This window comes from Bufo bufo, chromosome 2, assembly GCF_905171765.1.
Source record: "Bufo bufo chromosome 2, aBufBuf1.1, whole genome shotgun sequence".
Classification (NCBI taxonomy): Eukaryota; Metazoa; Chordata; class Amphibia; order Anura; family Bufonidae; genus Bufo; species Bufo bufo.
In genome coordinates, this window is record NC_053390.1 from 777,531,461 (window position 1) to 777,555,732 (window position 24,272).

At 44.6% G+C, this 24,272-nt stretch overlaps 1 protein-coding gene across 2 annotated transcripts in view; it reads left to right on the top strand.

The window, feature by feature from the left end:
- MAN2B2 (mannosidase alpha class 2B member 2) overlaps positions 1 to 24,272 on the top strand; it is a 61,294-nt gene that overhangs the window by 33,854 nt on the left and 3,168 nt on the right. The window contains exons 12-18 of one of the 2 annotated variants that reach the window (XR_005776409.1): positions 1,177 to 1,368; positions 2,353 to 2,605; positions 3,452 to 3,562; positions 3,645 to 3,837; positions 8,846 to 8,989; positions 10,703 to 10,814; positions 20,896 to 21,013. Coding sequence is in view for 1 of the 2 variants with exons in the window: in XM_040419118.1 (XP_040275052.1) it covers positions 1,177 to 1,368; positions 2,353 to 2,605; positions 3,452 to 3,562; positions 3,645 to 3,837; positions 8,846 to 8,983; positions 10,705 to 10,814; positions 20,896 to 21,013 (1,115 nt within the window). In the remaining variant the exon portion in view is untranslated. The remainder of the gene's footprint in view (positions 1 to 1,176; positions 1,369 to 2,352; positions 2,606 to 3,451; positions 3,563 to 3,644; positions 3,838 to 8,845; positions 8,990 to 10,702; positions 10,815 to 20,895; positions 21,014 to 24,272) is intronic. The other variant, XM_040419118.1, reaches the window with a different exon arrangement.

The window sequence follows — 24,272 nt, forward strand, 5'->3', positions numbered from 1 at the left end:
TCTAGGACGGAGCGAGTACATAAATGTTGACCTTGCTGCTAACTGCGGACCCTCTGGCTAGTCCTGCTGCTACCCTGTCATGGTATTGCTGCTCTTGTACAGCTGTAGTTTCGGCAACAAATTATTTCTTTTTTGTGAAGATGCAATGTACTATACAGTCACAGGCTCATGGCTGCGTATGAGTATCTAGCTCAGATAAAATAGTATTCACCCTTAGGGCAATGTGACTCTACTATTGCACCTAACTTTTATGTCCAGTGTCCTGTTAAAACTGCAATGAGCTTAGGCAGGGTTTACATCATGTGTTTGTCCTATGTTTAACATATATGTTGGGAGTAAAAAGGTTGCTAAAGTGTAGTACACCATGCTTTTACATTCTGCCGGGTCCAGCAGAACATATACTGCAGGATGGAAAAGCCTAGTGTACTATATGTTTTATTATTATTATTTTTTTTTTAATTTACAACGGAGATGTATGGTGACGTATGCCACCGTATGGCATCCGTCAGATGCCATACAGTGGCATCAGTCGCCATGCTTTCTTACATTTTCCCTAGCTTATACACAATCCCTTATCAGTTAATACCAAACAGGGAAACTCGCTACAGCGTCATCAGGGGTCACAGAGCTTATGAAGGCACCACTGGTGCAGTGAAACATGTTGACATGTTGGAGGAACTTAAAGGGGTTATCCTTGAAAAGATATTGATGATCTATCCTCAGGATAGGTTATCAACACCAGATGTGCGGGGGTCCAGATCAGATATTGATCCCGCCTCCCAGGCCGGAGACATCACCACAATTTGGTCACGTGGTCTAGTTGCAGCTCAGCTCCATTCAAGTCAACAGGGCTGAGCTGCGATACCAAGCACAGCCGCTGTACAATCTACAGCATTGTGCTCGGTAAGTGCTATGGGAAATGAAGCATTACACAGTGGCCATTCAAATCAATGGGCTATCCGTGTAATGCAGGACAGGTCAGGTCCTCCAAAGCAAGAAACTCTCTTTATAACTGCTGTCCACTCTGGTCAAAAGAGGAGCGACCCGAACAGAGGACCCTTCTAATTCCCTACTAGAGAATATGAAAATGAGTTTTCTAGACTGGACAGGTCATCCAGTGCCTGTTAATGTTATTATACATGGTTAAAGTCTTCTATTAACTATTATCATCTGCAGGGAGAGGAATTACACAGTCCAGACTGCCCAGGAATTTTTGGAATACAATGCAAATGGGGATACTGGTGCTGGGCCAATATCCGACAACTACATGTTTTTTACAAATGGATATGCTGCTTCAGTAGCCAAGTCTGTAGGGCTGGAGATTGTGACTGGGACACTAGTGACTGAAATCCGACAGTACTTTTACAGGTAATGCTTCTGGACAATTGGATAAAATGTACTCATTATCACCAGTGGTGAACATGGAAGACCCATAGCCGAGAAACATAGGCGCAATGTCTAGGTGCACTCACAATAATAAATGTGAGCTATTGAGTTAAATTAAACAATTCTATCACCACTAGGGGCAGCGCACTGGCATACTAATTCATTATGGAGTTAAATGGGAGCTGTATAGATCCTTCTGCAGTGAGCTCCCTCTAGTGGCGGTTGTAGGCTATCAGAATTGTATCATATAAAGTGGTTTTGCTTGATGGGGCTATCTTAGGGCATAGGTCATCAGTGTATGATCAGCAGAACAAAATGCCAGTGATGATCCCTACATAAGACAGGTTTCACACATTATTCCTTTTGGCATTTTTAGCTTTTTCTACAGGCTTTGTCTTTCCAGCATTTTTCCACATTTTTTTATTTTATTTGGGGTATAAGGTCTATATTTAACTATGACAACGCTTTTGCTTTGTGTATTCCGTTTTTTCAGGTGTTTTTCCCTTAGGCATTTCTATGTTAGTTGTAAAACACCTGAAAAAAAAAAGCCTGTGTAAAATTTTACAATAAAAAATTCAGCAAAAATGGCGAAAAAAACCCACTCAAAATAACCTGTGTGAAGAGAGCTGAAAAGTGTATGATGTATAGTACATGGAGAAACTTAGAAAGTTGTGTATAATTCAAAGGATCTCACTTGGAAGCCCCCCTGTAAATCCTGTGTTGACCCCTTCCTTTCACCCCTTTTCTATGACTTTTGGGCTATTTCTTCTTTTTTTTTGCTAACGGTACAGTTGGGGATACACACACATGCATGCAACACCCAGTAGCAAGGGCATAGGCCTAACTAGATGTGGGCCCCCTGTTTCTAAGGGCCCTGTAGCATGGGCTGCCATTATACTATGTACTTCCTTGATTAGGATTGAACATATTACATGTGTAACTGATGCTTTCTCACTTTTATTACAGGGATATCAGCCAGCAGAGTTACATGTATGCCATATTCTCCAGACTTTACCATGTCCCCGATGGCTACGACAAGATGCTGGCTTGTCGAGCCATCGAGCAGCAGTACCGAGTTGGCCCTCTGGAGCTCAATCGTGAAGCCATCATCAGAATACAAACCAATCTTCAGAACAGTAAGAGGATTTACACAGATGACAATGCGTACCAGATGCAAGCAAGAGAATTCAAGATCTACAATAGCAACACAGTGGCAAGGGTAAGAGCGGTAGATACAATGAGAACACAAGCTCCGTTCTTACAATGCCGTGCCCTTCTTCATGAATGCTGGGTCAACCAATACTAAGACCATACAGAAGAGCAAGATAACTAGATGTCATAATGCAGGAACCCCAATTCCAATTTCTCATGAAACAAAATTCAATACAATAACACAATATGGAGCAAAATAGGCAATACAACCACTGGGTGGCCACACACAGGCTCATGTAGCATAGACACTTTGTGACATCTTTCCCCCCCCCCCAAAGATGGTCAACTCAAACTACACATATCTTAGTTGAAACACAGAGAGAAAATGCACCAAACCGATAAACCACTGACTATACTGGCAGGTAATAAATGCAGGTATAAAAAGCTGAGACTTTCGCCAATATGTTCCTATCAGGAAAATATCGGAGCCCATCATGCACCACGTCACGGTCACTCAGCATGGCAGAGGGTCCTAACCGCTGCTCTATGGTGTGAACAAGGTCTGGGGGTGATATGATTCAGCTCACTGCCAAGCCTCCACACAAAAGCCCAGCATGAATACTGTGGTAGTACAATGTGAATGAGGCCAAACTGTGAGCCACACCTATACCAGACCATGTGATGGAGGTTACCAGGTGCAGAAGAGTGTTGAAACACACTCCAATCTAACAAGACAAAAACACAGAAATATAGTGGCAATTCTGGAGGAGCTGCTCAGCCCCAAACACTGTGGCGTGTCTTTCATTGGGGGAGCAGCCCGACTGCATGTGGACCGCGTATCTTAGTTGAGTCAAGAGGAAGGGTAAAAAAAAAAGACACATCTGTAGCATCAAAGTTTTTGTCTTTTTTTCAGAACTTTTACCCAATGGTCCGTACAGCATATATTGAAGATGAGAAGACGAGACTTGTCCTGCTATCTGAAAGATCACATGGAGTCTCCAGTCAAGATAATGGCCAAGTGGAGGTACCATGAGACACTTAATAAAGCACTTAACTTACACTATTGGTGGGGTTTATATTAGTTTTATCAATTCTTTGTCTTTTAGATTATGTTGCATAGAAGATTGTGGAACAACATGGAATGGGACCTGAACTACAATCTTACACTGGATGATACCTCAGTAGTCAGGCCCACCATCTGGCTCATGGTAGGATCCAAAGAAGTTACGGACTCTTTGCACCAGAGATTGGGGCTATGTTTGGAGCATAAACCATTGGTGATGATAAGTCCACATACAGGTGCCTTTGTTATTTTTGTTGTTTTGTGTGTGTATCACCCACATGATTATTTTTCTAAGAAGCTTTCTGGTCAGATATACACTCACCTAAAGAATTATTAGGAACACCTGTTCTATTTCTCATTAAAGTGAACCTTTCACCTGGATTTCACTTACTAAACTATCAAAAGTACCTTATAGATCAGGGGTACTCAACTAGTTTTATTAAAGGTCCACATACCAGGGTCTGCAGTCAGGTGAAGGTCCGAGCTGAACGCCAACAGTAAAGATGCCATGCGATCATGTGATCCATGCGCGTGGGGCGCTCTGACGTTATAGTGGAGCGCCCCGGGTAAGTCCCAGAATTACTAATGGCCACATTAGTGCCCCAGTAAGAATAATGTCCCCATTAGTGCCCCCAGTAAGAGTATTGCCCCCATTAGTGCCCCCCTTCTCTGCTTTTGCAAAAAAAAATAATAATAATTTGCATTAACCTGGCTGTGGTGAACATTCGCTGCTGACTGCAAGCTCAGGACCGGTGCTCTAACGTGATGGCGTCTTGTAGGTCCTGTCCTGAGCTTCTAGTCAGCAGGGAGTGTTCTCCACAGCGTGAGCAAATGGAGGTGGAGGTACCGTAATACAGTGTGTCTCAACCAGTGTGCCTCCAGCTGTTGCAAAACTACAACTCCCAGCATGCCCGCACAGCCAAAGGCTGTCCAGGCATTCTGGGAGTTGTAGTTTTGCAACAGCTGGAGGCACACTGGTTGGGAAACACTGCCGTAATATATATATTTTTTTTACTAGCACAAGTAGCGGTGGAGGTAAAGGCTGTACTAATGGGCGTTCCATGATGGAAGCGCTCATTAGTAAGGGTACTTTCACACTTGCAGCAGGACGGATCCGACAGGCTGCTCACCCTGTCAGATCCATCTTGCCACTACTTCGCCGTGCCGCTGCTCTGTGCCCATCGACTATAATGGGGATGGGGGCAGAGTTACGGCGCAGCACGGTGAGAGGCCGCCAGACTAAAAGTACTACATGTCCGACTTTTTCGTCTGGCGGCCCCCTCAATATAATAAACATTGGTGGCGCAGTGTGCCCCCCCATCACCTCGATATAATAAACATTGGTGGCGCAGTGCCCCCCCCCCCCTCAATATAATAAACATTGGTGGCGCAGTGCGCCCCCCCTCAAAATAATAAACATTGGTGGCGCAGTGCGTCCCCCCTCAAAATAATAAACATTGGTGGCGCAGTGTGCCCCCCCATCACCCCGATATAATAAACATTGGTGGTGCAGTGCGCCCCCCCCCCTCAAAATAATAAACATTGGTGGCGCAGTGCGCCCCCCCTCAAAATAATAAACATTGGTGGCGCAGTGCGCCCCCCCTCAAAATAATAAACATTGGTGGCGCAGTGCGCCCCCCCATCACCTCAGTATAATAAACATTGGTGGCGCAGTGCGCCCCCCCTCAATATAATAAACATTGGTGGCGCAGTGCGCCCCCCCTCAATATAATAAACATTGGTGGCGCAGTGCGCCCCCCCTCAAAATAATAAACATTGGTGGCGCAGTGCGCCCCCCCCATCACCCCAGTATAATAAACATTGGTGGCGCAGTGCGCCCCCCCTCAATATAATAAACATTGGTGGCGCAGTGGGCAGTGCCAATGAGGGTTAAAAAATAATTTACTCACCTCCTCCAGTTGATCGCGTAGCTGCCGGTCTCCTGTTCTTACTTCTTTCTTCAGGACTTGTGGTGACATCACTGTGCCCATCACATGATCCATCACCATGGTAATGGGCCATGTGATGAGCTCAGTGACGTCACCACAGGTCCTGAAGAAAGAAGTAAGAACAGGAGACCGGCAGCTACGCGATCAACTGGAGGAGGTGAGTAAATTTTCTTTTATTATTTTTAACCCTCATTGGCACTGCCCACTGAGCCACCAATGTTTATTATACTGGGGAAAGGGGGGGGGGGCGCACTGCGCCACCAATGTTTCTTATACAAATACAGGAGGCGGGTGCCGGAATCAAATAGCCGGCACCCGACCTTTGTGACAGGGGGCTGCGATCAGCTACAATTAACCCCTCAGGTACCGCACCTGAAGGGTTAACTCAACTGCAGCTGATCGCAGCTCCCTGTCACAGAGGTCGGGTGCCGGCTATTTGATTCCGGCACCCGCCTCCTGTATTTGTATTACAGGTCAGTTTTCTTCATTGGTGGCGCAGTGGCCACAGCCCCTCCCCTCCTCCTCCTTCCTCTTCTTATTGGCAGCGGCGGGGACAGCAGCAGCACAGGGGGGAGGGAGAGACTCCTCCTGCGCTGCTGAGAACTCTTATCTCCTGTGCCCGCCGCTGTATTGAGCAGAGCTGCCAGAGTGTGCAGGAGGAGGAGCGCTACATGTGGAGGAAGCCCTGTCTCACTGCGCTGTGGGACAGGCGGAAGTGCGCCGGTAAGCTCCTCCTCCTGCACGGTACAGTGTGCAGGAGAGGAGGAGCGCTCTGAACGATGGCCGGGGTCCGGACAACTGGCGGCCGCGGTCCGTATTTGGACCGCGGTCCGCCAGTTGAGTACCCCTGTTATAGATCATCCTCATTGTGTTAGCACACGGTCTTGTCCCGCTTTTCTGTGATGTATATGCATGGAAAAATCGCTTTATAAAGTACTCTTCTACCGTGACTTGTGGAGCTGGAGAAGTCAAGGGGGTAGCCCTTCCCTCACTCCAGGCTGTAACTCCCCTGCCCTAACCCCGCCTCTCTGCAGTCTAACTGACACCCGGCTCAGTCGCCGGGACCGCGCTTGTACAGGCGGCGCATGCGCCGTCGGACTCGAGCGCGATCCTGTAACTGAATCGCGCATGCGCCGTCCCCGATGCCTGCCTGTCTTCTCTTCCTCACGCGCGATTCAGTTACAGGATCGCGCTTGAGTCCGACGGCACATGCGCCGCCTGTACAAGCGCGGTCCCGGCGACTGAGCCGGGTGTCAGTTAGACTGCAGAGAGGCGGGGTTAGGGCAGGGGAGTTACAGCCTGGAGTGAGGGAAGGGCTACCCCCTTGACTTCTCCAGCTCCACAAGTCACGGTAGAAGAGTACTTTATAAAGCGATTTTTCCATGCATATACATCACAGAAAAGCGGGACAAGACCGTGTGCTAACACAATGAGGATGATCTATAAGGTACTTTTTATAGTTTAGTAAGTGAAATCCAGGTGAAAGGTTTGCTTTAATGCAATTATCTAGTCAACCAATCACATGGCAGTTGCTTCAATGCATTTAGGGGGGTGGTCCTGGTCAAGACAATCTCCTGAACTCCAAACTGAATGTCAGAATGGGAAAGAAAGGTGATTTAAGCAATTCTGAGCGTGGCATGGTTGTTGGTGCCAGACGGGCCGGTCTGAGTATTTCACAATCTGCTCAGTTACTGGGATTTTTACGCACAACCATTTCTAGGGTTTACAAAGAATGGTGTGAAAAGGGAAAAACATCCAGTATGCGGCAGTCCTGTGGGCAAAAATGCCTTGTGGATGCTAGAGGTCAGAGGAGAATGGGCCGACTGATTCAAGCTGATAGAAGAGCAACGTTGACTGAAATAACCACTCGTTACAACCGAGGTATGCAGCAAAGCATTTGTGAAGCCACAACACGCACAACCTTGAGGCGGATGGGCTGCAACAGCAGAAGACCCCACCGGGTACCACTCATCTCCACTACAAATAGGAAAAAGAGGCTACAATTTGCACGAGCTCACCAAAATTGGACTGTTGAAGACTGGAAAAATGTTGCCTGGTCTGATGAGTCTCGATTTCTGTTGAGACATTCAAATGGTAGAGTCCGAATTTGGCGTAAACAGAATGAGAACATGTACCCATCCTCTGATGGCTACTTCCAGCAGGATAATGCACCATGTCACAAAGCTCGAATCATTTCAAATTGGTTTCTTGAACATGACAATGAGTTCACTGTACTAAAATGGCCCCCACAGTAACCAGATCTTAACCCAATAGAGCATCTTTGGGATGTGGTGGAACGGGAGCTTCATGCCCTGGATGTGCATCTCTCAAATCTCCATCAACTGCAAGATGCTATCCTATCAATATGGGCCAACATTTCTAAAGAATGCTATCAGCACCTTGTTGAATCAATGCCACGTAGAATTAAGGCAGTTCTGAAGGCAAAAGGGGGTCCAACACCGTATTAGTATGGTGTTCCTAATAATTCTTTAGGTGAGTGTATAGCAGATATATAGTTTTGTGGGAAAAGATTCAGTAAAACTTGTAATTGATGCATTGATATCTCTTCTTTTTCTAACTTCACTTGTACACGGGTGAGGGGTTATCAGTGATAGTATTCTCTGTGTAAGTGTGTATACAGAGATAACTGTCAGTCACTGATGGCTGTACACGGGGAGGTATGATCAGTGATTGATAGTATTCTCTGTGTTAGTGTGTATACAAAATAGCTGTCAGTCACTCATAGTTGTACACGGGGAGGTGTTATCAGTGATTAGTAGCATTCTCTGTGTTAGTGTGTTTACAGAGATAGCTGTCAGTCACTGATAGCTGTACATGGAGAAGGTGTCATCAGTGATTGATATCATTCTCTGTGTAAGTGTGTATACAGAAATAACTGTCAGTCACTCATAGCTGTACATGGGGGAGGTGTTATTAGTGATTGATAGCATTTTCTGTGTATGTGCGTATACACTACACCCTTACACTGTTAGCAGTGATTGGACAGTATCAGACTATGTAGGGAGACCTCCCAGATATCATCTAGGTCCCTCAGCAGCCACCCCTTTGCCCCCCTGGGGGTCGTCCTTTCATTCCTTAAGTATATATACAGGCTCAGATGTATTTAAACTATGTCCCATGCCTCCAGAGTAAACTATAGATATGTGTTGACTGTGTGTATAGGGTAATGTGACCCTGGTGCTGAGGTAAATGGATGGATTTTTCTCTTTGTCATTATTGGAATGTATTCAGACTTGATCTTCTAATGAGTTACTATTCATTATTTTTTTGCCAGGGTGTGGAAAAGCTGAGAATCGAATGGTGGATGATGTTCCAGTCACTTTGCCACCCAATATTAAACTTCAGATCCTAAGTATTCCCGGATGGAAATATTCTTCAGACCACACAGAGCATATACATAATGTGCATAAAGGTATGATATTTTTTAGTTGGCGAGTGACTAAGAGGTGGGGCATTACAAAGGGGGACGGGTTTTACAAGCATTCTGTCCCAACTGCAGACAGAACAGGGGGGATAGGCTCCAGCTGTAGCCAGTTGTCTTTCCGTTGGACACAAGACTGTGCAAAGTAGGAGAGGGGACATGGCTGAACTCCTGAGAAAAAAATATATACAGTACAGACCAAAAGTTTGGACACACCTTCTCATTCAAAGAGTTTTCTTTATTTTCATGACTATGAAGGCATCAAAACTATGAATTAACACATGTGGAATTATATACATAACAAACAAGTGTGAAACAACTGAAAATATGTCATATTCTAGGTTCTTCAAAGTAGCCACCTTTTGCTTTGATTACTGCTTTGCACACTCTTGGCATTCTCTTGATGAGCTTCAAGAGGTAGTCCCCTGAAATGGTCTTCCAACAGTCTTGAAGGAGTTCCCAGAGATGCTTAGCACTTGTTGGCCCTTTTGCCTTCACTCTGCGGTCCAGCTCACCCCAAACCATCTCGATTGGGTTCAGGTCCGGTGACTGTGGAGGCCAGGTCATCTGGCGCAGCACCCCATCACTCTCCTTCATGGTCAAATAGCCCTTACTTTCAAAGTTTTCCCAATTTTTCGGCTGACTGACTGACCTTCATTTCTTAAAGTAATGATGGCTACGTGTTTTTCTTTACTTAGCTGCTTTTTTCTTGCCATAATACAAATTCTAACAGTCTATTCAGTAGGACTATCAGCTGTGTATCCACCTGACTTCTCCTCAACGCAACTGATGGTCCCAACCCCATTTATAAGGCAAGAAATCCCACTTATTAAACCTGACAGGGCACACCTGTGAAGTGAAAACCATTTTAGGGGACTACCTCTTGAAGCTCATCAAGAGAATGCCAAGAGTGTGCAAAGCAGTAATCAAAGCAAAAGGTGCCTACTTTGAAGAACCTAGAATATGACATGTTTTCAGTTGTTTCACACTTGTTTGTTATGTATATAATTCCACATGTGTTAATTCATAGTTTTGATGCCTTCAGTGTGAATCTACAATTTTGAAAATTTTGAAAATAAAGAAAACTCTTTGAATGAGAAGGTGTGTCCAAACTTTTGGTCTGTACTGTATGTTTTTAATGCTTCACTTTCAACAAACTTTGCATTAATCAATAGTAAAGTGTGTGTACATGAGGAATAACACTATTTCTGGACACAGTTTTGCTCTGTGCATGGCGAATGTCTACTTTGCAGTGCTCCCAGAAAGTAGAGGAGAATCTGCTTCCTAACTGTCTCACAGTCACGCAGAAGCAGTCCCAGAATAATGGAGGATGTTACAGAGAAGTACTCACATGGGTAATGCATCATTACACAATTCTATTTGAAATCAATAGGCTTTCTATATTATGAATGGATAAGCTGAGTCCTCCAGAGTGAGAACCACTCATTCCACTGGCCGATTGATGAAGGTCCTGAAGTGTCACTAGATGAACTTTATAAAATGTAATAGTAGTTTAGTGCTGATCCCTGCCCCGACTATCCTACCGTAAATCTAGGGATGTCAACTGTTTACACAGTTATGTTTAAGTTTTTAACTTTAGGCTTTTTAGTTGGAGTCCCCTTTAAATATATTTTCCCGTAAATCGTTTATGAATTTGGAGAATAAATAAGTGATGCGATTTCACCCACAGAATTTCCATCTTTTTACCTTAGGTAAAACACGAGATGATGCAGATTTTAGCCGGATACTGTTAAGATTGCAGCACCTGTATGAAGCCGATGAAGATCCCATACTCTCCAGGCCAGCTTCTATAAATATCAAGGTATTTAGGGTATATCCCTAAATGTATTCAGCCGTATACACTGGGGCAGATTTATTTAGGTATTTACGGCTTTTTCTGGCATAAAAAGTTGCAAACTATGGTACACGCCATATTTGTGGCATGATTTGCGACTTTTTAGCCTTCTCACAAGGGGCGGCATTAGCTGGAGGGGTGGGGCCAGCCACAGCCCACCAAATTTTTTTATATTTGCATCAGAAGTTGGCATAGGTTACACCAAATTTATCAAGAGGCCTGTGTGTCTTAATAAATTTGAGGCGTCCATTTGTATCTGACCTCTGTGGTTCCAACAATTTTAGGTTGCCACTGACTCCTGGGTGGCAGTGCATTATTATCCAGCCCCTGAATGTAATATAGACCAGTAAATGTAGTCTATGTCATGTGACTGTGATGCCCCTTCTCACTTAGTAGTGTATGTAGTTAACACTCAATGCCATAATAGTTGGCCACAGTGATGGCTGTCAATCCATTGATTGCAGGTGCCAGCTGTATTATACTGCAGACACCTAGCTTTTACTGCTGGAATTGGAGAAAACTCAGATTCCATCACTTTAAACCTTCAGATGTAGCAGTCGGTAGCGACCACAGCATCTAGGCAGAAGAAGGGAGCTCCATCTGTACCGATTGGGTTTGCAGGGTGCCGAGAAGTTGTCATGGCAGCCGAGGGCATCTGGTGGCCCCCGGGCCTGCCATGTTCCAGTCGCTATTACACGCTGCCTCTGGCGGGATGTAACAACAGACTGTCTGTCAGAATGACTATGCACTGTAATACAGAAGTACAGAAGTATTACAGTATATAGTACTAGTGATCAAATAATTGCAGGTTCAAGACCCCTAAGGGGAGACTAAACAAATTTTAAACCCCCCCTCTTTTTACACACACACACACACACACACACACACACGCACATTTGTGTATAAATACAGGGAGTGCAGAATTATTAGGCAAGTTGTATTTTTGAGGATTAATTTTATTATTGAACAACAACCATGTTCTCAATGAACCCAAAAAACTCATTAATATCAAAGCTGAATATTTTTGGAAGTAGTTTTTAGTTTGTTTTTAGTTTTAGCTATTTTAGGGGGATATCTGCGTGTGCAGGTGACTATTACTGTGCATAATTATTAGGCAACTTAACAAAAAACAAATATATACCCATTTCAATTATTTATTTTTACCAGTGAAACCAATATAACATCTCAACATTCACAAATATACATTTCTGACATTCAAAAACAAAACAAAAACAAATCAGTGACCAATATAGCCACCTTTCTTTGCAAGGACACTCAAAAGCCTCCATCCATGGATTCTGTCAGTGTTTTGATCTGTTCACCATCAACATTGCGTGAAGCAGCAACCACAGCCTCCCAGACACTGTTCAGAGAGGTGTACTGTTTTCCCTCCTTGTAAATCTCACATTTGATGATGGACCACAGGTTCTCAATGGGGTTCAGATCAGGTGAACAAGGAGGCCATGTCATTAGATTTTCTTCTTTTATACCCTTTCTTGCCAGCCACGCTGTGGAGTACTTGGACGCGTGTGATGTAGGGTTGTTGCGGGTATCGAAATTTCGATACCCAATCGATACTTTTGTCCCGGTATCGATACGATACCGGGATTTCCGTTTTTTCGATACTGGGCTGCGCTTCTGCGCAGTCTAGTATCTCTGAACATGAGCGCGCTGCTATCGGCGCGCTCATGTTCTCTCTCAGCAGCACGGGGAGAAGGAAGCTGTCCTCCCTCCCCCTGTGCTGCTGCCGCTGCCACCAATGAGAAGAGAGGGGCGGAGGAGGGGCGGCAATGAGAAGAGAGGGGCGGAGGAGGGGCGGCAATGAGAAGAGAGGGGGTGGAGGAGGGGCGGCAATGAGAAGAGAGGGGCGGAGGAGGGGCGGGCGCACTGCGCCCCCAATGATAGGATTACTATCGGAGCGATGGGAGGAGACATCAGCTTCACTAGTGGGCGTTCCTTTTCCCTGCGCTGCGATTGGACAGCGCTACAGCCAGGGAGAAGGAACGCCCACTAGTGAAGCTGATGTCTCCTCCCATCGCTCCGATAGTAATCAGCAGCATGTGGAGCAGGAGAGGAGACAGTAATGGGGCACTGCGGGCGAACGGAGCGGCGCCCAGGACTAAATGGTGAGTGCTGAGACATCGCTGGGCGCCGCTCTGTGTGGCCTAATAGTGAAAGTCTGGACTCATATACAGTAGTCAGTCTTTAACACATACAGGAGGCGGGTGCCGGCAGCAGAATCGCATTGCCGGCACCCTGCCCCTGACAGGGAGCTGCGATCAGCGGCAGTTAACTGCCGCTGATCTGCTAGTACCCGCCTCCTGTATAAAGGGGTAAAATCATTGGTGGTGCAGTGTGCCCCCCCCCCCCCCTCAATCCCCCCATCCCATTAAAATCATTGGTGGCACAGTGCGCCGGCCCCTCTCAACCCTCCAGTATTAAAATCATTGGTGGCAGTGGCCACAGGGACCTCTCCACTCCCCCTCATTGGTGGTGCAGTGGCAGCTTCTGATCGGAGCCCCAGCTGTGTAAGCCTGGGGCTCCGATCGGTTACCATGGCAGCCAGGACGCTACAGAAGCCCTGGTTGCCATGGTAACATCCCTGATGCTGTGTGCACAAAGCACAGAGCAGCAGGGACAGTGTGGAGTCCTATTCACCCTGATAGAGATCTATCAGGGTGAATAGGAAAAGGGATGAAAGATCCCAGGTTCTAGCCCCTAAGGGGGGAAATAGTTATTAAATAAAAAGTGAAAAAAAAAACACTAAAATATGAAGTATAAATCACCCCCCTTTTCCCAATTTCACATATAAAATATATAAATAAACATATTACATCGCCACATCAGAAAAGTCCAAACTATTAAAATATAAAAAAAAAATCTAGGTGGTGAATGCCGGAACAGAAAAAATAAAATAAAAACTGCGCGATTCGCCATTTTTAAAAATGAGGAATGCACGTGGCTTTTTTTGTTTATTTTTTTCGCGTGGTATCGAATGGTATCGAGTATCGCAATACTTTTTCATGGTATCGAAACCGAATCAAAAATTTGGTATCGCAACAACTCTAGTGTGATGGAGCATTGTCCTGCATGAAAATCATGTTTTTCTTGAAGGATGCAGACTTCTTCCTGTACCACTGCTTGAAGAAGGTGTCTTCCAGAAACTGGCAGTAGGACTGGGAGTTGAGCTTGACTCCATCCTCAACCCGAAAAGGCCCCACAAGCTCATCTTTGATGATACCAGCCCAAACCAGTACTCCACCTCCACCTTGCTGGCGTCTGAGTCGGACTGGAGCTCTCTGCCCTTTACCAATCCAGCCACGGGCCCATCCATCTGGCCCATCAAGACTCACTCTCATTTCATCAGTCCATAAAACCTTAGAAAAATCAGTCTTGAGATATTTCTTGGCCCAGTCTTGACGTTTCAGCTTGTGTGTCTTGTTCAGTGGTGGTCGTCTTTCAGCCTTTCTTACCTTGGCCATGTCTCTGAGTATTGCACACCTTGTGCTTTTGGGCACTCCAGTGATGTTGCAGCTCTGAAATATGGCCAAACTGGTGGCAAGTGGCATCTTGGCAGCTGCACGCTTGACTTTTCTCAGTTCATGGGCAGTTATTTTGCGCCTTGGTTTTTCCACACGCTTCTTGCGACCCTGTTGACTATTTGGAATGAAACGCTTGATTGTTCGATGATCACGCTTCAGAAGCTTTGCAATTTTAAGAGTGCTGCATCCCTCTGCAAGATATCTCACTATTTTTGACTTTTCTGAGCCTGTCAAGTCCTTCTTTTGACCCATTTTGCCAAAGGAAAGGAAGTTGCCTAATAATTATGCACACCTGATATAGGGTGTTGATGTCATTAGACCACACCCCTTCTCATTACAGAGATGCACATCACCTAATATGCTTAATTGGTAGTAGGCTTTCGAGCCTATACAGCTTGGAGTAAGACAACATGCATAAAGAGGATGATGTGGTCAAAATACTCATTTGCCTAATAATTCTGCACGCAGTGTATAAGCCATAGTTGGTATCACTGCATGCGTAACGACCCAATCTATTGAATCATCTAATTATTTAACCCTCACGGTGAATAACGTAAACAAAAAGAAAAGACAATGTCAAAAAATTTATAAAAACGACAGCCCACTAAAAAACAAGCCCTCACACAGTTCCGTTGGCAGAAAATGAAAAAAGTTACAATATGGCAATACAAAGTAATGTTTTACATATGAATTTGGTATCTATATAATCATACTGACCCGCAGAATAAAGTTAATGTCATTTTAACTGCGCAGTGAGCAGCATAAATGTTTTTTTAAATAAAAGTTATACAATACATGAGGTAATCTAGAATAGTGGCATTCAAAAAATACAACTCATCCAGCATAAGACAAGCCCTCATATGAGTATCTCGATGAAAAAATAAAAAAGTTATGGCTTTTAAAATCTGAAAATGAAATAAAAAAATAAAGTTGCTGTGTTCTTGAGTGCCTATTGGGTATTGAGTGGCCTATTGTACTATAAACTTTAGGTTATAAAATATAGAAAATCACACTCAACAATTTCGACAGATTGTCTTTGGTTATTGATGTTTGTATGAAAGTACATGGTGGACTTTGGGAAAAACAGGTAAAATCCGAAGCCCTGCGGGAAATATTCTAACACCTGGTGTTGGTGAAATTGTTCTCCGTTTATTGGTCTGCATATAGTGCACACTGTAGTAGAGTAAGGCTCTGTTCACATAACATTTCTGGAGTACCGTCTCTGTATACTTAGGGCAAGCTCCCAGTGCGTGTGCTGAACATACATGTCCATAGGCCCCGTTCACCTGACTTCAGCGTAACTATCAGAGTAGGAGACATAGCAGCTAAGTAATGGTGATGACTATGGATGATGGAAAATTGAATGTAGTGCTATTTTAATTGGTATCCCTGTGCTTTGACTTCACTATGTGCATTATCCATGTATTAAGACATCACTGTATCCCTGTGCACATTATCCCACAATTGCGACATAACTGTGTGAATTACCCCTGTACATTGACATAAATGTGCACATAATCCAACTAATGTGACATCACTGTGCACATAATCATATTATTGTAACATCATTGTGTGCATTATCCCTATACTGTGACATCACTGTATGCATTATCCCTTTACTGTGACATCACTGTATGCATTATCCCTTTACTGTGACATCACTGTGTACATTATCACTGTACTGTGACATCACTGTGTACATTATCCCTGTACTGTGACATCACTGTGTACATTATCCCTGTACTGTGACATCACTGTGTACATTATCCCTGTACTGTGACATCACTGTGTGCATTATCCCTGTACTGTGACATCACTGTGTACATTATCCCTGTACTGTGACATCACTGTGTGCATTATCCCTGTACTGTGACATCACTGTGTGCATTATCCCTGTACTGTGACATCACTGTGTACATTATCCCTGTACTGTGACATCACTGTGAACATTATCCCTGTACTGTGACATCAATGTATGCATTATCCCTTTACTGTAACATCATTGTGTGCAAAACCCCTGTACTGTGACATCACTGTGTACATTATCCCTGTACTGTGACATCACTGTATACATTATCCCTGTACTGTGACATCACTGTGTACATTATCCCTGTACTGTGACATCACTGTGTACATTATCCCTGTACTGTGACATCACTGTGTACATTATCCCTGTACTGTGACATCACTGTGTGCATTATCCTGTACTGTGACATCACTGTGTGCATTATCCCTGTACTGTGACATCACTGTGTGCATTATCCCTGTACTGTGACATCAATGTATGCATTATCCCTTTACTGTAACATCATTGTGTGCAAAACCCCTGTACTGTGACATCACTGTGTACATTATCCCTGTACTGTGACATCACTGTGTACATTATCCCTGTACTGTGACATCACTGTGTGCATTATCCCTGTACTGTGACATCACTGTGTGCATTATCCCTGTACTGTGACATCACTGTGTACATTATCCCTTTACTGTAACATCATTGTGTGCAAAACCCCTGTACTGTGACATCACTGTGTACATTATCCCTGTACTGTGACATCACTGTGTACATTATCTCTGTACTGTGACATCACTGTGTACATTATCTCTGTACTGTGACATCACTGTGTACATTATCCCTGTACTGTGACATCACTGTGTGCAAAACCCCTGTACTGTGACATCACTGTGTACATTATCCCTGTACTGTGACATCACTGTGTACATTATCCCTGTACTGTGACATCACTGTGTACATTATCCCTGTACTGTGACATCACTGTGTACATTATCCCTGTACTGTGACATCACTGTGTGCATTATCCCTGTACTGTGACATCACTGTGTACATTATCCCTGTACTGTGACATCACTGTGTGCATTATCCCTGTACTGTGACATCACTGTGTGCATTATCCCTGTACTGTGACATCACTGTGTACATTATCCCTGTACTGTGACATCACTGTGAACATTATCCCTGTACTGTGACATCAATGTATGCATTATCCCTTTACTGTAACATCATTGTGTGCAAAACCCCTGTACTGTGACATCACTGTGTACATTATCCCTGTACTGTGACATCACTGTATACATTATCCCTGTACTGTGACATCACTGTGTACATTATCCCTGTACTGTGACATCAATGTATGCATTATCCCTTTACTGTAACATCATTGTGTGCAAAACCCCTGTACTGTGACATCACTGTGTACATTATCCCTGTACTGTGACATCACTGTATACATTATCCCTGTACTGTGACATCACTGTGTACATTATCCCTGTACTGTGACATCACTGTGTACATTATCCCTGTACTGTGACATCACTGTGTACATTATCCCTGTACTGTGACATCACTGTGTACATTATCCCTGTACTGTGACATCACTGTGTGCATTATCCCTGTACTGTGACATCACTGTGTGCATTATCCCTGTACTGTGACATCAATGTATGCATTATCCCTTTACTGTAACATCATTGTGTGCAAAACCCCTGTACTGTGACATCACTGTGTACATTATCCCTGTACTGTGACATCACTGTGTACATTATCCCTGTACTGTGACATCACTGTGTGCATTATCCCTGTACTGTGACATCACTGTGTGCATTATCCCTGTACTGTGACATCACTGTGTACATTATCCCTTTACTGTAACATCATTGTGTGCAAAACCCCTGTACTGTGACATCACTGTGTACATTATCCCTGTACTGTGACATCACTTTGCACATAATCCCTACTATTGTGACATCACTGTGTGCATTATCCCTGACAGGGACAGCGTGTACCAAAATAATCATCTTTTACAAATGCTGCTGAATATGGCTATGATGTAGTTTTGCTATGGGGCCCCATTGTTACTCCCCTGTAAAATAGCATGATTGTAACAAACCACAGGCCACTGTATTAGGTACTTTCCTATATAGAGACATACAATAATAAAACGGTGTGCATTTGTATATAACAGTGGTAGCCTATTGGTGATCGCTGCCACTGATTGCCTGTATAATGACTTCTGCCAGAGGTGGTACTTCTCCCCCATGTATTCTTCCAACAAAAGGATATGTGAACAGATCTCGAGAATAACAAAAAACCTGTTAAAATTGACTTCAAGGTAGAAGGAGCCTGTCTGTCTCAGCGCTGCACATGTAAACTATGCAAATGCGACAGGATTTCATCCAACGAACATGTCGGACAATCTGCCGAACAGTCTCTGAAATCTGCTGCAGCAGCAGAAGGCGTCCACCGTGCAGAGCTGCGGAGACTTCTTATGTAAGGCTGCTCTTTGTTCTGCCAATCCCTTCTTCACTGAGGGATAATTCGTGTATCTGCCTTTGGGAGAATACTAGGTGATATTCTCCAATATCGCGTCATTAATGAAATCCCTCATGTACGTCACTAAGCTATGGACTAACATTGTTTATGGCCATCGATAGGTGTCTTCTCCACAGCATACTTACCAACACGTATATCCAGTATCGCAGGACATTTGTGAGCCCCATCTACGCAGGTGCACCCCTATATTTCAAACCACACCCCACTTATAGTCTCGACACCCGGGACCCCCGCCGATCAGCTGTTTGAGAAGTTTAAACAAACTGCAGAACCACTTTAAGCTACATTCTTATCAGTAAGATCTATACTGAGTGTTTAGGAGGTCAGAGAGCAGAGATAAGGTGCCCGTCAGCTCCTAGTCTGATGGGAAAGACCGAAAATCCACAGGGTGCTACTAGAGCATGTCCGCTCTATACAGAAAAAAAAAAAGACTGCATATTTGTAATTGCGGACAAGAAAAGGCATTTTTTATGAGAGTGCCAGCGATGTGCGGTCCGCAAAATGCGGAACGCACATTGCCGGTGTCCGTGTTTTACGGATTCGCAAAACACATACGGACGTATGAATGGACCCTTAGTGTGAGTAAAAAGGAAACTGAGACTGCAGAGCAGCGTTTTTTGGTACGAGGAGCATTCAGATGAATGCTTGTTACTGACAATTGTCCTCAGGCCGTGTGAAAGGGCCATAACCCCTGTGGATCAACTGTTATTGTCTGGGGCAGAGACCTCTTCAGGGTAAAAAAAAAAGGGATGACCGTGAAGTATGTGATTTATGTTCAGACCACCAAATATTTGCAGCGGCTTTCCTTTTAGAAGGTGATGCAGTGGTGGTCCTGAACATGAGACCTCCCGGATTAGGCTACTTTCACACTATCGTTTGGTGCGGATCCTTCACGGATCTGCATAGACAGATCCATTCAGATAATACAACCGTCTGAATCCGTTCAGAACGGATCCGTTTGTATTATCTGTAACATGGCCTAGACGGATCCGTTTTGAACACTATTGAAAGTCAATGGGGGACGGATCCGTTTTCTATTGTGTCAGAGAAAACCATTGACTTACATTGTGTGTCAGAACGGATCCGTTTGGCTCAGTTTCATCAGACGGACACCAAAGCGGAGTGGAGACAGAACGGAGGCAAACTGATGCATTCTGAGCGGATCCTTTTCCATTCAGAATGCATTAGGGCAAAACTGATCCATTTTGGACCGCTTGTGAGAGCCCTGAACGCATCTCGCATACGGAAAGCCAAAACGCTAGTGTGAAAGTAGCCTTAGCAAACATTGGCACTCCAGCTTTTCAGAAACTACAACTCCCAGAATCATCCTTTTAACTTTTATGGGAGCTACAAGAACAACCGAGTAAGTGCGCATGCTGGGAGTTGTAGTTTCACAACAGCTGGAGTGCCGGAGGTTGCCGATCTCTGCTGGATGATGTCTATATGTCCCTCTAGTGGAGACAGTAACCTCTAGTGCTGGTATAAGTCTTGACATCGGATCTCCATTCTGTTGAAGTCTTGAGATGCCTCCTTACAGTCGTGTGTGTGTATCTGCTGTCATAGCACAGTTTGATTCGTCAACATGACAGATGGTTGTAATTATTCCCCCCATCACACTTGTCAGTATTACTTTTGGAAAGCATATGGACAATTAACCATTTCCTCATAGGCTAAAATCACCTAAAAGTTTATTTTTGAGAAGTTTTGAAAATCTTCTGTCGCTGCACAGTACACAGGAGAACAACATAATGACAGAAGTGGGACAAATTTTAGGCATAGGGGCACCTGTCACAGATCATAAGTTTCCCCCCTGCTGTAACCCCCAGCAATCTGCTGTTATCTGTGGGAAACCTGGCAGTAAGCATTCGGTTTCTCTGCAACGCCACCACATGGCAAAATGAAGCATTACACAGTGTCCTTACGAGTGGATTGGTCGTTGTATAAAGCAGGACAAGACAGGTCCTTAAGCACCAGAGATGATCTCTGTAACTGCTCTCCATTCTGGTGAACCCACCCTCTATGGTGAATGAAGATGGGTTTTCTAAACTGGGAGCTCTAAGTCTATTCCAGTATGACTGGCACTTTTTTGTCTATTCGGTTTCATTGCCTGATTGTTCATATTGGGACTTGCATACTAAATTATGTTTTATGTTAGCTTCTTCTTAAAGGACTGGGGTCTGTGAGATTGGTGGAAGAACGCTCTCTTACTGGAACCTGGGACCTGACCACCATGGAGAGATGGAAGTGGAAGTCCACGCCGAGGAAAGACACTGGTGAGTGGATAAATAGCATTGGTTAGTATTGATGCATTAGCCCCTTGGATACAGAGGTTTCTTCGATTTAGCGTTTTCATTTTCTTCCCTGTCTTAATGGAGCCATAACCTTTTTATTTTTTCAGTTTACATAGCCGTAGGCTGGCTTGTTTTTTGCAGGACTAGTTGTACTTTCTAATGCCACCATTTAATATGGCATACAATAGTAGTGGGAAGCGGGGAAAAAAAATTCCAAATGCGGTGGAATAGGGCAAAAAGCTGAATTCCACAACAGTTTTATGGGTTTTGTCCCTACGGCCTTCCCTATACAGCCAAAGTGACCTGGGCCCTTTATTCTCTGGGTCAGTATGGTTACAACAATACAACATATGTATAGGTCTTTTGTGTTTTAATACTGAAATGACTGGCTTAATTTGCAGTTATCCTATGTTGGCCTGCCACCTTCAGGCCTCCATAGGAACTGCATCTCTAATACGCTGGGTCTCTTTAGACCGGCTTCCCCAATTGCCGCATGGGGGAGTTGGTCCATTTAGATGCCGTGGTCCTGCTTCTAAAGGGTTAAATGCCTGCTGGCCGCAGGCATTAGCCGTGGGCCTCTGCTCTTTGAAACAGAAGAGACCTGCCGGCTATGGTGTACGTTGCACTCAAGAGCCAGCGCCATATTTAAACACCCTCCCAGGGCTATACATGTACCACGCTGGGAGGGGTTAGGACCACTCTGCAATCTATCAGCGTTGGTCGTGCTCGTACAATATAGGAAAAGCACCGCATCTCTGGTGGCCGGGACTGCTGGAGTGCACATAGGCGCGCATGCACAGCAGCTCCCGGCCATGCCATGTCTGCGCTGCATCGGTGGATGTAACCCCTGGAAATGAGCAGTGTCTAATGCGAAGGAAAAATGAGTCAAGCCAGCAAAGGAGGCAGTATGGACAATCACAATACATTAGTGAGTGCCTGGTATTAACCTTGTCTACATGATAAATGCTATTTGCTGAAGTGAGAGACAACCCCTTTAAGACAGAGACGTGGGACAGATATCGGGGACAAGCATATGTACAAACACTCATTTCCAACAATTGCCCGGTGTAAAAAGACCGCCAATCATCCAGTGAACGAGTAAATGCTTTCATGCGGCACCTAAAATCCGTGTTCATCAGCAGCACATCACCCTGTGTAAATAGAAATGAAACGGTATGGGGACGACTGATCGTAGTAGCGTTCATCCCCATACGCCCCCGATCATTGCTGAATGTAAATGCCGCTAACGAGCAGAAGGTGATCAAGAATGAACATGCACTCTGTTGACCTATGGCGTACTTGAACCTTGCGCTATCAGCTCATCATAGTCTAGGAAGATGTTATCTGTAGAACGTTGTTATTCACACCTCCACCCATCCACTCCTTTGTTTGAAGCCCCCTCTTTCCTTAGATCAAAGAGCAGTACACTGTAACACATTGGCAGCACTACAATGTACACTTATAGTGGGGCCCTTCCTCTAACATTGCAACCAGATGAGCTCCTCTTATTTCTGTTCAGCTACATTGACGAGTCAGTCATTCAGGAGGTCACGTTATCCCAGCCGGGATCGTAGAATCGACGGAGTGACGGAACGGACTTCTCGAAGTGTCTTCTCTCCACAGCTTAGCTGAAAGAGGATTTAATTTTGTGCCTTCTTGCAAGAAAATAGCATCAGTATAGTAATATTACCTGGACTGAAGCAGAACAAAGCTGGTATAATATCTGGTGTAGATATTCATGGTTGTAGCCCCTGTAACTACTATGGATACAGATGTATGGACAGAGTATAACCGTGGCGTGGAGAAAGCTGTCCGTACAGATGGTGCTTGCTATATCTGTACCACATTGTCATTCGTTGTTGCCCCTAGCTATCTCTGGGACCCCCGTATAGAAGAACTGTTTTCTCTTCGACGCTCATGGTAGAGAGGAGTATGTATCTCCATTGTACAGTAGTGGTGTGTGAGTGGCAAAATGCTCAACTGTTTCTGCAGCGCCCATTAAATTCTTTGATGGAAACTAAGATTGTTTCCATCCACTGACAGCAAGCTGAGAATATTGGATGGTTTGCAGGACGTCTCCTTAAGGTACGGCCACACGGTCAGGTTTCTTATGCAGTTTTGTAAGCCAAAACCAGGGGGGGAATTCAAAAAAGAGGAGACATCATATCTGTCCTTTATATTCTGCCTCCTTGCAGAAATCTGACTGTGTGGCCATATCCTTAGTCATACCAACCCTGGGCATTTACCGCTAGACCAGTGGTGGCGAACCTATGGCACGAGTGCCAGAGGTGGCACTCATAGCCCTCTCTGTGGGCACCCGCACCCTGGAAGAAGTCTATGGTGTACCAATATGGCTTAGACTTCTCCTGACATGTATCAGCGCAGGGCGCACTATGAACGTAGAATGGAGGCAGGCTATTATAGCTAAATAATGAAGTACATGGACGATATACGATATTATTATTCATATTAAATTACTGTGTTGGCACTTTGTAATAAATAAGTAGGTTTCGGGCTGCAGTTTGGGCACCCGGTCTCTAAAAGGTTTGCCATAACTGCGCTAGACGGTACTGTAAGCAGGCGATAATCTGTGGTTTCCTGCCTCCGAGTCCTGACATGCCAACATCTACTTTGAAGAGCAAAGAATGCACACATCTCACCAGCCATGGCGGTCACACTTGGCACGGGATGGCAAATTCCTACATTTAGAGTCTCTGCCATTGAGGACATGTTTGTCCCTGGTATATGAGGGAACAGATCCCCAGCAAGTTTGGATTTAAAGGGGTTTTAACAATTTTGTAATCTACTATCAGGGAATTTATCACTTCTTTTACACCAGAGAACTTGCCTTAAAAAGTCACAAATGTTGGTTGATGCCTCGCTGCCTTGCATGTTTTTATAATTTACACAGAAATTGCGTAGGCTTATAGCTCAGATGTTTGCAAACAGGAGTAGATGTTGTCTTCTGGTGCATGGACAGCAAGAGAAGCGCCTCATTTATGAAGAGGTTCTTCTTAATAAATTGGGTGCAACCCACTCCAGTACGATGATCCCACTCCATTCGTGATGAATTCCCCTCCTCTTATGTTTCAGTTCTTCAGGATCTTCACGATCCGTGCCGTCAGTGAATGAGGACACTAGTCCGGCCCTCCGCTGAGAAGTGGATTCAGTTGTATAAATGTGTAGTCAGCAGCTCCACAAATCTCACTGATGGTTTGTTACAATGTATCAGTTTGAATCC